The sequence below is a fragment of the Cucumis melo genome, chromosome 5 (genome assembly GCF_025177605.1).
Source record: "Cucumis melo cultivar AY chromosome 5, USDA_Cmelo_AY_1.0, whole genome shotgun sequence".
NCBI classification, from domain to species: domain Eukaryota; kingdom Viridiplantae; phylum Streptophyta; class Magnoliopsida; order Cucurbitales; family Cucurbitaceae; genus Cucumis; species Cucumis melo.
The window spans coordinates 7,180,135-7,193,468 of record NC_066861.1 but is presented as its reverse complement, the minus strand read 5'-3'; the positions used below and the strand labels follow the sequence as shown (position 1 = coordinate 7,193,468).

Genomic DNA, 13,334 nt, shown 5'->3' with positions numbered 1-13,334 from the left:
AATCCAAGTCTTGAACAAGCAATCTCACCCTCTCATTAGCCCGAGAGGAATTTGGTTTATAGGTTGGACCTTAAACCAATTGTTCAATAATGGATCAGTAGAACTTAAGGAACAAGATGTAATCTCGAGAGTAAAACAGTATTTTGACCCAGTCGAGGTTACGAACAACCTATGAAGGATTAACTTACTGATCATGGTTATATAAGATGGACAGAAATATATATGTAGTGAGTGGAGTGCAACTACGGGACTTTAATGGAATAGTCGTTAGTTAACGAATATTGATTAATTCAATCTAAAAGAGTTTAGCTAGTTAATCTCAGATCATTGAAACCCATGATTTATAAGTTCATTAGGTTTTTCTGCTAGCTATGGAATTAACTTATAACAATATGTTAGAGTAATTTGAATTGTTCAACAATTCAAATTGGGTAAAGAAAGAGAAACCGACAAATATATGTAATATAACCGTTAGTTATAAGTTTGAGATATACATTTATGCTTAAATATAATTTAAATATAAAAAATATGAATATGAATTCATATTCAAAAAATCGAAATTGAGGGAAATGGTCAAAGTAGAAAAAGTCAAAATGTTGACTTTTAACTTTGAAAAGTCAAACTTTGATCGACTTTATATTCAAATGTGATTTGAGTTTTGAAAAAATGAATGCAGGTTCATGTTTGGGAGGTCAAAATTAGTCAAGACAGACAAAAATGCAAAGTTTGACTTTGACTTGAATGGTCAAATGACCATATTGCCCTTGGACTAAAGTTGGTGGAAAAATCCAACATTTTGTTGGATAATCCCACTAACACTTTATGGGATAAGTGGCTACATGAGCGGTAAACACCTAACTCAATAAGTTTCACTAATGGTTAGTGGATTGTTAGGTGTTGAGATTTAATAAACTAATTATATGCAATTTTACATGTAATTAAGTTATTTAAAGGCAATTTTTCAATAGTTGAGAGTTTTAGCAATTTTTTTGTAATTTTGAATTACAAATTTATACCAACCTAATTTTCTCTATAAAATCTCAAACCTTCCACCTCCAATTTTCATCTCTCTCTTAATTTCCTTCACTTATCTGGTCCCACAACTCCGTTCTAAGTCTGGAGAATAACGAGTCAACACTAGTGGTAGTCCCAGGTTCGAGTTCGTGAGGAGATTACGAGGATCGAAAACTTTGAAGGTACATTTTCTTTTAACCTTAATTTTGATAAATCAGAATAATATTGCATATTTATTTCTAAATTGTTTAAATGCAATTAGGGTAAAATTGTTCATGTTTTTCTGATGCGCATGTCTATCGCTTCCCATCAATTTTATTGCAACATTCCAATTTATTCCAAATTCAACTTATTCATAACTCAATTTCATTTTAAGTATTTTAAGAACATAAGAGAGAAATTGTGGAACTGAAGAATTCAATAAAAGAATATATATATACATATAAGATTCAAAACACAGTGGAAATACTTTTAGTTTGAAATCATTTTTAAGAGGAAACCACTCACAATCAAGTATCTTTGATGCCAAAGTCCTTAGCCAATGTTTCCTTGCACTTTTCTTGCCAACCTTTGAGCTCACTGTTGCTTACCAATATTCTTTGCAATTCTTTCACTTTTTTCCTTAAGTAAACACAAAATAAAGCATCTTCTGAAGTGGTCAGACTTCTCCTATTTATAAGTCTCTTTGATGAGACTTCACATGCCGGAATGATTTCTTTTGCCTTGGCTGTGAGAATCATCCAACATCAAAATGTCACGTGTTACTAGTCACTTCTTATTATGAATTCAGTTGGATAGCCAGTTCAAATCAGCTCGCCATCCTTCTTACACAAGGATGATGCCAACTACTTCAAGGTGAAGGAAGCTTTCATCGTCTCTCATCCCAATGCGTAACTCTTTCCTTATCGCGTAGTTGAAAACGCCTTACTCAATTACTTCGCAACACATCTAGACACCAACTCCCAAATGCGTGCAACTCAAGGCATTACCCATTCTTGTCAAGTGTAATCTTAAACGCGTAACATCGTGAGGAGTTCAATTGATTGGCTGAGTAGTGGCATATCGTGAGGAGTCCAACGTTCAAGTGGGTAGATTCGTGAGATGGGGAAGGGCTACCAGTGTTGACAATATTCATGAAAAGAGGAAGAAGAATATGAAAATTAAGGATTTCGAAAAAGATCAGGGATTTGAGGTAAAGTTTGAAGGTTTGGCTAGGTGTTTGGAAGATGTGGACTAATTTGATGTTTTAGGAGGGCATTGATTACATGGGGAGAGTGTTCTGCTTATAAAGTATTTTCAAGTTTTAAAATTATTTGATGACTTTTTAGATTTCACGTTGGAGTTTATTTGAGGTAAGGGCGTTTTTTTTTTCTTTTTTCAATTTTGACAATTTTATAATCATAATTTCCTTTTTCTATTTGTCTAAAGCAAATAGTAAATATTGTCATTTCTCGAGTCAGACCTAATTATAATGAGTAGTAACTTTAAGTATAATAACCGAGCATTAGCAACATTTAAAAAAAACTATAATATAGTAAATGTCTATTAATGATAGACTTTTATTATCTATCGGTGATAGACTATCATTGATAGACTTTTATGATCTATCGGTGATAGACTTTTATGATTGATAAACTCTAACAGATTTTGCTATTTATTATTTTTTAAAAATATTGTTATATATATTAATATTTTCAATGTAATTGTTATATTTGCAACTGTCCCAATAAAAAATAGTTGATAGTTAACTATGTTTAAAAAATATTAAAATTGTTGTAAAAATGAGACCAATAATAGAAAAGGGTCTTTTCAAAAATATAAAAAAGCGGCAAAATATTTACACTGTATAGAACAATTCTAAAAACAGAAAAAACCCAGAGGCCTACCATGTAACATACCAAAAATGCCCCATCAACCACGCCGTCAATAACGCGCACGTAATATATTTGCGCTCGTTTAGATATGGTTCAATATATACGTGATCGTTTAGATATGATTCAATATATACGCAATCATTTAGATATGGCTATAATTTATACGCGATCGTTTATATGGCTACAAGGCGATCGTTTAGATATGGTTATAATTTATACGCGATCGTTTTGATATGCTTCAATATATACGCGATCGTTTAGATATGGCTATAATTTATGTGCGATCATTTAGATATGGCTATAAGGCGATCGTTTAGATATGGTTATAATTTATATGTGATCGTTTAGATATGGTTCAATATATACGCGATCGTTTAGATATGCTTCAATATATACGCGATCATTTAGATATGGCTATAATTTATACGCGATCGTTTAGATATGGCTACAAGGCGATCGTTTAGATATGGTTATAATTTTTACGCGATCGTTTAGATTGATGGAAAAACCAAACAATAGAGACATGTTGCAGCAGAAAATAAAGGATCATGTTTTACTCTATATGAATCTAAACGATTTAGAAGTTAACACGCATCTACCATGCGATGAACCTAAACGAAGAGAGAGGAAGGTAAACGATGTACTTAGCTTTGTAGTTCTCAACTTCTTCTTTGGTCCAAGACTTCTTTTCTTCCTGAAAAACACGAGCAAGGACAACCACCAAGCTGACCTACTATGCTTAGGACCAAGAACTGAAATGTGGGACTCGGCTATGTAAAGTGAATTTTTTTTATGTGAGATGGGAGTCAATCGTTTAGGTGTTTTTCAGAGCAAAAACTCTCTTATTTTCTCATTTGGTAATGAGAAGTTTTAAATGAAATTTACATGCAAATTGCATGTAAATTATTTCATATCTTATCAACACCTAATCAAATAATTAATTCTTTAATAAAATTAGTGGCCTTCAATTCATAATCGTCTACCACATTTCCCATTAACGTTAATTAATAAAGTAATTAGTCAAATGGGCATTTTGGTCATTTGACCAACTTAAGTCAAAGTCAAACTTTGACTTTTCTTAGTCAAAAGTCAACTTTTTGACTTTTTTACTAATTTTTCCGTCTTGACTAATTCTAACCTCCTAAGTATAAATCCGTATTCATTTCTCTAAAATTCAAATCATATTTGAAAATAAATCCGGTCAAAGTTCAAAATCAACATGTTGACTTTTAACCGTTTTCTAAACTTTTCAAGTTTTTAAATATGAATCTATATTCATATTTATTTAAATCATATTTAATCACAAAACTTAAAGTTTATTTTTATCGATTTATATATTTGTCGGTTTCTCTCTCTTTATCTTTATTCGAACAATTCGAATTACTTCAACATACTTGTTCTTAGTTGAATCCATATGAGCTAGTAGAGGAACCTAATGGGCCTATAGATCATGGGCTCCAACGATTCAAAATTAACTAGCTAAACTCTTTCAAACCAAAGTTAATCAACATTCGTTAACTAAAGAGTCGTTCCACTAAAGACTCTTAGTTGCACTCCCCTCACTATAGATATATTTTTGTCCATCTGATATAACCATAATGGGTAAGTCGATCCTTCACATGTTGTTCGTAATCTTAGTTGGGTCAAAATACCGTTTACCCCCAAGATTATATCTTGCTCCTTAAAACCCACTGATCCACTATTGAACAATTGGTTTAAGGTCCAACCTATAAACCGGAGGCCAATGAGAAGGTGGGGCCCCTTGTTCAAGACTTGGATTCATTCCTTAAGGGAACAACCTATCTACTATCCCAGAAATGGGTAGGAGTGAATTCCATCTTGTACCCTATGTCCCTAGCTATCCACTCGGTCTTACCCCTAAAATGGGAGGCTTATTGGGCCAGCGATGTTGAGCTGTCCTCACCTATGCAGATCTAAGGATACTACCGAATGAACAGAAGTTCATAGTTAGCTCAGAATTAAGATCAAGTTACCTAGGTCATCATAATCGAAATAGTCAGTTTATAGTTTACGGTGTTATAACTAAAAGTGACTACTTCATGGTTCCAGTCTTATGCAAACCATTTACATAGGATGCCCTCACTCCCATGTCTCTACATGAACGATTCAGGATTACATCGTTTGTACTAAGTACAGAGCAGGCCGCATCCATAGTGTTTATCCAGAATAAGGCGCCCAACCTTATTCATACACTATAGACCATTTGGGCAATTAACTTGAACTTAATCCATGTTTATGTATTTACATAAAGTTCAAGTATATATGACAAACTAGTAAAAATAGCCTCAAGACCTTAAATTTATTGGTTTTAAGATTATAGTATTCAATAATAAATTTTATTGAAATAACAAAGTATGAGTTTTAGGACACAAATTCCAACATAGATATGCTTCAATATATACGCGATCGTTTAGATATGGCTATAATTTATATGTGATCGTTTAGATATGGCTACAAGGCGATCGTTTAGATATAGTTATAATTTATACGTGACCGTTTAGATATGGTTCAATATATACGCGATCGTTTAGATATACTTCAATATATACACGATCGTTTAGATATGGCTATAATTTATATGCGATCGTTTAGATATGACTACAAGGTGATCGTTTAGATATTGTTATAATTTATACGCAATCGTTTAGATATGGTTCAATATATACGCAATCGTTTAGATATGTCTACAACGTGATCATTTAGATATGGCTACAATTTATACGCGATCGCTTAGATATAGCTACAATTTATTTTTTTAATTCCATCGTCTAATTTTGTTACACGATCGTTTAGATTTGGAGACCCAAATCTAAATGTTTTTTTTTTTAAATTTGGTACACGATTTTTTTAATTCTTTTGGTACACAATCATTTAGATTTCTTTACACGATCGTTTAGATTTATTTACACGACCGTTTACTTTTTTTACACGATTGTTTACATTTGGCTACTCCAATCGAAATGATTTTTTTTTTTCAAGATTCTTTATACACAATCTTTTATTATTTTTTTTACACGATCGTTTACATTTGGCTACTCCAATCTAAATGATTTTTTTTCAAGATTCTTTATACACAATATTTTATTTTTTTTACATGATCATTTACATTTGGCTACTTTAATTTAAATGATTTCTTTTCAAAATTCTTTGTCTTACCACAGTCGTTTAGATTTGGTTACCCAAATGTAAACGCGTAAAAAAAAGATTAAACGACTTAAAAAAGAATTAGAAAAGAAGACGATGTAAATATTAAACGATGTAAAAAGAATCAAAAAAGAAGAAAGGCAGTTGAAAGAAATCACAAAATCGGAAAAGAAGAAATATGATGGAAAGAAATCGTAGAAAAAAAAGAAGAGAAAAAGAAGAAAAATGATGAAAGAAATCGAAGAGAAAGACGATGAAAGAAATCACAGAGAAATCGCGAAGAATAGAAGGGAAAACCTAAAATATTTAAAAAATGACTAACTTTATGGGCTTTGTTACACGAGCCGTAAATAGTTTGGTATTTTGTTACATTTATGTAAGTTTCCCATTAATATAAAAAAAGTATAATATTAAAATAAAAATAATATAATATATAAAATAAAAGGCATTTTCAAATCGATGGAAATTTAGACATGTGCAGCAGAATTAAGGATCTAATTTACTCTTATTACAACTAACAATTTAGAAACTAGCGTGCATTGACCTAATTAATTAAATTAGGGTTTTTTGTAACTCATACCTTTGTAGCTCCTGAATTCCCGTAATCTCCACACGAACACCAGTAGAACCACTACTAGTGCTGACTTGTTATTCTCCAAACTTAGAATCAGGTTGTAGAACCAAATGAGCGAAATGAAGGGAGCAAAGTGGAATTTTGGAGGATAATAAAAATTATTAAGAGGTGTGGATTAAAATACTTTTACGAATTTTTAGTAGCAAAATACAATAAAGACCAAAAGTTCTTCAATATTTGAAAAAAAAAACCTTTAAATAAACTAATTACATGCATAGTTACACCAAAGCCAACACCTCACATTTCACTAACCATTAGTGGCCATTAGTGGGTTTCGTATCAACATCTTATGCAACCACATAGCTCACTGGTGTTAGTGGAATTATCCAACAAAGTGTTAAATTTTTCCACTAACTTTAGTCGAAGGGCAAAATGTCTTTTCATTATTCTAGTCAAAATCAAACTTTGACTTTAATTAAAAGTCTAACATTTTCGTTTTTTACCATTTTTCGTCTTGACTAATTTAAACCTCTCAAACATGAATTCGCATTCATTTTTTCCCAAATTCAAATTACATTTGAATATAAAGTTGATCAAAGTTTGATTTTTAAAGTCAAAAGTTAACCCTTTAACTTTTTACAACTTTGACCACTTCCATCATTTTCGAGCTTTCGAATATGAACCTTCATTCATATTTAAATCACAACACTTAAACCTAAAGTTTTATCTCTTAAATGATAAACAATAACTATATCAAATATACTTGTTAATTTTTCTCTTGTTCCTAATTCAAACTTACGAACTAATCTGACATACTATTCTAATTTTATTTCATATAAGCTAGCCGGATAACTTAATGGACCTATAAATCATGAGTTCTAACGATCCGAGAATTTCTCTATGGTTTGGAATGTTTGATTTGTAGCTTTGATAAATTTTTTAATATAATATATGGAATTAAAAATTTTGAATATATAAATTTGTAATCTTTTTATTTACATAAATGGTATGGGCTAATGAGAAAATTTGAATCAATCATAAATTTTCGTGTCATTTCTTAAATTAACGATGAATTTACGAATCATCAAATTTGGGACTATTTAAAAGTTGACATGTGTCCTAAATTGAAATTGAAAACGTATATAGATTATCGATGGTGACATGTTTTTCGTATTGATCACATAATTAAGTTAATTATTTTTGTCTAATTAAATATCAAGATTCAAGTTAAAGTTCAATTTAGCTCGAAAATATATTTAAATTAACCTAAACCCTAAATAAAGCCCAAATCTAATATAATTGAGCCTAAGGGTCAAGTCCATTGGCCAACCAAATCCTAAATCTACGTTATGGAACCACATTGCATCAAATCTATATCAACACAAATTCGATTCTACAAAACAAATTTGTATGGAACCTTGGTACGGACAACCTTTGTTTCCAAAACAAGGTTATTTCTTTTTTACAGAGTGATGTTATCTAGATTTTACCGGTCTAAAACACCTAGCATTATAGCTCTATTATTATATTGATTACAGATTCTTTTGGACAATAATTCATTTTCCTTAAGTGTGGAAGAATATTAAAGCTTCTTCCAAGAGAATTGCAAATAAAAAAGAACCAACGAAGAAGATAAACCACAACGAGCTAATCCATGAATTTGTTGAAATTGAGTACCAAATATCCTCAACTAAATATCCAATCAGAGTTTCGAGTATGTGGACAAGAACCTTACAATATAAAGCAAAATTTTAAAATTATTGTTAAAATGCTTTTATATATTTATTTATTTATTAAGGAAATGGGAAAGACAAAACTTGAGAAGGAAGCATGTCTCACGTGCAAAACCATTATCTTTTCATTGCCAAACACATGACATTCGACTTCTCTCATTAAACCTATCTTCCCTTTTTGGTTGTTAATTTGGAAATTCAAATTCAAAAACACTTCTCATTGATTTATATAACCTATCAAGCAAGTTTACGAGTATTTGAACCATTTTCATCACCTAATGACAAAGATGATATGAACTTAATTTTGAGGTTTCATAGCTTTAATCATTGCTTCTCCTTTTTACAAATCTTATTGGCAATAACTTTAATCGCATAATATGGGGGAGATGAAAGAAGAATGAAATTGGGAAAAAGGGTTATAATGGGAGGTGTTGGGTGAGAAAGACAATAAATATGGCATATCCACACACATGAGAATTTAGGCCCCACAAAGCACATGGTATAATAAAAATGCTGGCAGATCACAAACAATTTGGGAGGCTATAATAATGAGTATATATAAACATAACCAACTGTAACCAAAACTTAACATTACCCACTAAAGTAAAAAAGAAAAAATCAAAATGCCAATAAAACTGACAAAAACAATAACAAACAACATCACTACTTTCCTTTTTAACTTTTGTAATCTTCTTTAAGCTGTCTCTCTCATGGACTCAAAAGGGGAAAAAGAAAAAAAGAAAATACAAAACCCAGAGTAAAAACATAGTGTAATGACCAAACAATATTGCATCACAAAATGACTGTGGTAAGAGATGGAAGGATGAGTTAAACTTGGTGGTAAAATAAACAGACCCAAAAAAAAAAAAAAAAAAAAAAGAGACAACGCTTCTGCACCTGCCCCTAAAATGGCATTTTCTTTTCAGCTGAAGCAGGCCGAGGTTGAGAGCAACCAACAGATGAACAACAATGGTGGAATGAAGGTTTTAAAAACAAGTTTGAAAAAAGAAAAAATATGTGTACTTGTTAAATGGCTATTTGAATGAAGGGACAAAGGAGATGATGGATGAGAAATGATGGAAGTTTTTTGAAAATCAAACAGAAAGAAGAGGAAAGGCTTTTTTGTCTATGGCTTTTTTAACATTTGGTGTTTGAAGTTTAAATGATGGAGGACACAAGTCCTAGCATGGATGGCCTCGGCGGCAAGGGAGTGAACCAGCCGAAGAAGTGATGGAGCCAACCATGGAAGCAGATTTGGCTCCTAAGCTGGAAGCTCTGGCATAGCTTGCTGAAGCTCCAGCGCCTGATGGAGTGAAATAGGCTCCATTCAGCAACATATCTCCTTCTGATCTCCAATTCCACCCCTTCCATTCGCTCTCCGGTGTTTCGACTCGCTTTGTCACCTGTATTGTATTGAATCGACATGATTTGTCAACTGCGCTATCGAATATCAAAATCTAAATCTAAGCTTGAGATGAGTTCGGGAAGAGTGTACCTCTTTGGCAAAAGGGTTGGTTGGAGCAGCATATCTGTTTCCTTGACTATTGATGGTGGGATTTGCACTCCCACCAATGGCATACATCTCCCAGTGAGTGTAGTCATTGTTCACCACATGGAAATAGCCATGCCTACATCTATACGTTTTTGAAAATATGTGAGGTGAAATCTCAGTTAGTAAACAACTCAACACAATTCAAACCATTGATACCTATTTATATTTACCTTGGCATTCTTTGAATGAGTCCTTCTCCAAAATGGTTATAAGCAATGGTGACTTGCATTTGCTTGTCCTTCGTGTAGGAATCACTGTGGCCTAGAAGCATCACCTGTTAAAGATGCAATTCCATCAGATAAATTTGAGTTTTCAATTTAATTTCATGCAATTCCATCAGATAAATTTGAGTTTTCACTTTAATTTCATATAAGAAGCCATAAAAAGTGTACCTCGTTATGATGAGTGAAGTGATTGTTGGAGATCGTGATTGCAGTTGAGCCCATAACAGCATCAACAAGTCCATCAGCACAATTAGAGAGTGAATTGTGGTCAATCCATATATGGCTTGAACCAAAGATGGAAATGGCATCTCCATCAGCCATGGTTCTCCACCCGAAATGAGATGGAGAGCTTCTCACCATGGCATTCCCTGTGGGTTTGCAATCATGGATGTGAAGACCATGGATAATGATGTTAGTCACAAACTGGATTGTGATGCAAGCGCCATTAGCAATGTGTACATTTACCCCTCGAGCATCAATTGTCTTAAAACTGTTCATGATGAGTTCCTGTTTCAATCGAATCACCATGTCCCTTTTGAACACGATCCAAAGAGGTTTCTCTTGAATAACAGCATGACGAAGTGTCCCTGGCTTCGGGTTCACAGGATCGTTGTCACTCGAATCAGTGACAACATAGAAACGGCCATCACGTCCACCAATAGCATTCCGTCCAAATCCAATGCCACATTCCGCAAGGCGTTTACGGTTACGGTGCCAATTGGAGTCGCAACGCCAGCAGTCGTCAATGGGATTCCCTGTTCCACAGGAGAAGAATCCCAACTTCCTCCTTTCAGTGCTATTACGGATACTCCTGCCATATCAAAAAAGGATCCTAATACGAACTCTCTCCTTGAAATTGTAGTGAAAACACTTGATACGTACAAATCTCGAGGGAAAAATAAAAAGAAAAACAGGATTTGTCGGGAACCTAATGACAGGGGAGTTGGTAGGGCTGATTTTTCATCCTAACGGCTACAAGAAAATGCCATACTACACGAACAGAAGAAAACAAAACCACGCTGGCATTTTGACCATGAGGACTTTTCAATAATAACGTCTAGAAATACGCATCCTATGAATTTGCTATACAGACAAAAAAAAAAAAAAAAAAAAACAAAGCCCACCATCCGCAATGGGTTCTATTATTTCATTACAACGAGCACAAAATTCAATTCGACCCAAATTTTTTTAAAAAAAGTAATTTCTCTATAGTCTAATGATGACTTCCTTAAACATTTAAGCATGTAATGATAACCCGGATTTAAAAAAAAAAAAATCATAAATTCGAGTATAGAAGCAATGAAAGAACTACCCACATCTCAACCGAAGCAGCAATCTCATCAGGATTGTCCACAGCATGTTCATTGTTGAGTTCTTGCTCCACATCATAATTCTCCACCCTGAAAACAGAAACACCCAATTAAGTGACAAACCCATCAAATAATCAATCATATTCGAACTGTTAGAACACACTAAACAGATTTCTGTGTGTAAGAAGCGCGTGAATAACAGAGGCGCGTGAGGAATGAAAATGAAATGAAGGAGTTAATGGCTCGACGCTCAAGGTGGGTGCGGAAGAGATCTCTTACGCGCCTTACCGTACTGTCGTTGTGTCAGGAAGAAGAAAACCGTTTGAAAAAGTGCTTTTGTATAGAGAGAGAATTTAGAGGCGGAACGATTGGTCGGCACGAGATGGGGAAAATGAGAAACGACCGCCTAAAGAATTAAAAAGAAAAAGAAAATTGTCCTTTTATTCTAGGGGTAAGATGACTGAAATACCCCGGAATGTTTTCGAACAATCTGGGGAAATTAAGAGCCTATTGGGGTAACTACGGAAATAAATTGTGGTGTTTATTTCACTGGAGCAGAGGGAGTAACTGTTAACGGAACAAACGGTCCAGATCAAGGATCCGGATCTCAACGGTTGAGATCGTTAGCTACAGTTTGGATCATCACACCACACGGATCCGAGGAGAATCCAACGGTTGTGATTAGCAAGATGGGTAAATCGCACGGCCGAGATCGTTTTGTTCGGTACAGAATTTCACCTCTTTTTATTTAGTTGAGTTTACTGAAACGAACACTGACCTAGTCGCCATTGATGAGTCGCTAGAGCTCTGAAATTCCGCCGCAGACACAGTCCTGTTTTAAAAAATAATAATAAGAGGAATAAAAAACATAGTCACCGCAATTCGCGTTTTGAATTTAGAGATCCTCGCGTTATTCCTCATTTCTTTTCTTAAAAGAATGTTGAACATAAGGACGCCATTAAAGCACTGGAACGAAGTTTTTACTTCTTCTCTATCACATTTCTATATTGGTACATTGATCCAAAATGATATGAAAAATATACTAAATCATACATTCACAATTCCACATTGAACATTCAAGATTCTCCCAACCCAAAAGGAGTTCAGTAAGATACGAAGCTTGCATTTACTACTCGTAACCGGAAATTAACACAGTGTGGCTAGAATTAATTACCAAATAAAACACATCTAGTTGTTTTGTAAGAGAGAAAAAGAAAGCGTACCTAATTTTGGAGGTCTCTTCTTTGCGAACGAGAGCGATTGTTAGGAAGAACAGCAATGCAAGGGCAAAGAGAGACAGAGAAGACCATTTACTAAGTGCCGCCATATCTGATATCTCTCTCTCTCTCGTCAAAAAACCAGCGCGAAATGTAGAGAGAGAGAGAGAGATTAAAGGAAGCAGAAGAAATATGGAGAGAAAAAAGGAGATGGAAGAAGAAGAAGGAGAAGAAGAGAGGAAAACGAGAAGTGGTGATGTCAGTGAAAGCTTTGGACAAAACGGACCTTTTATAGAACAAACCACCAACGGAAAGAAAAAAGGTAAAATAAAAATTGAAGATAATAACAAATCCCAAACATTCGTTTCAACCGACGTTAACGCCGTCAACTAACTTCTACGTTACATACATATATTATATGTATTTTTAAAAAAAAATAATATAAATGTTAAAAACGCTGAAAATAGTTATAAAATATAGAAAATTTTAGATTCTAAACATTTATATCCATAGATTTCTATAGACCGATAAAAGTCTATAAGTAATTATTAGTGTCGGTTATTCATAGAATTTACGATTTTTCATTTCGTAAATATTTTAATTCATTTTGACATATTTAAAAATGATTATTTTTTTTTCTAAAATGTAAAATAAGATAAATTGCAAAAATC

The 13,334-nt window shown here is 33.4% G+C and overlaps 1 protein-coding gene across 2 annotated transcripts; it reads right to left on the bottom strand.

Moving 5' to 3' along the window:
- Positions 1-8,891: 8,891 nt before the first annotated feature.
- Positions 8,892-12,953, bottom strand: LOC103499488 (probable pectate lyase 1). Of its 2 annotated transcripts, XM_008462504.3 has the most exons (7): positions 12,670-12,953; positions 12,225-12,278; positions 11,453-11,536; positions 10,305-10,947; positions 10,083-10,186; positions 9,856-9,994; positions 8,892-9,763 (listed from the first exon to the last, which is right to left on the bottom strand). In XM_008462504.3, exons 1-7 carry the CDS (start codon positions 12,771-12,773, stop codon positions 9,542-9,544), a joined length of 1,350 nt encoding a protein of 449 aa, XP_008460726.1. In that variant the 5' UTR covers positions 12,774-12,953; the 3' UTR covers positions 8,892-9,541. The 2 variants fall into 2 exon arrangements, with proteins under 2 accessions (XP_008460726.1, XP_050940548.1); XM_051084591.1 differs by lacking the exons at positions 12,225-12,278; positions 12,670-12,953 and adding an exon at positions 11,735-11,842.
- Positions 12,954-13,334: the final 381 nt, after the last annotated feature.

Coding starts and splice junctions, on each gene's coding strand:
- LOC103499488 (XM_008462504.3), bottom strand. CDS start 12,773: ATGGCGGCACTTAGTAAATGGTCTTCTCTGTCTCTCTTTGCCCTTGCA. Junction 11,537..12,224: donor GACTCATCAATGGCGACTAG/GTCAGTGTTCGT, acceptor TTCTGTTTTCAG/GGTGGAGAATTATGATGTGG. Junction 10,187..10,304: donor ACTTCACTCATCATAACGAG/GTACACTTTTTA, acceptor CATCTTTAACAG/GTGATGCTTCTAGGCCACAG.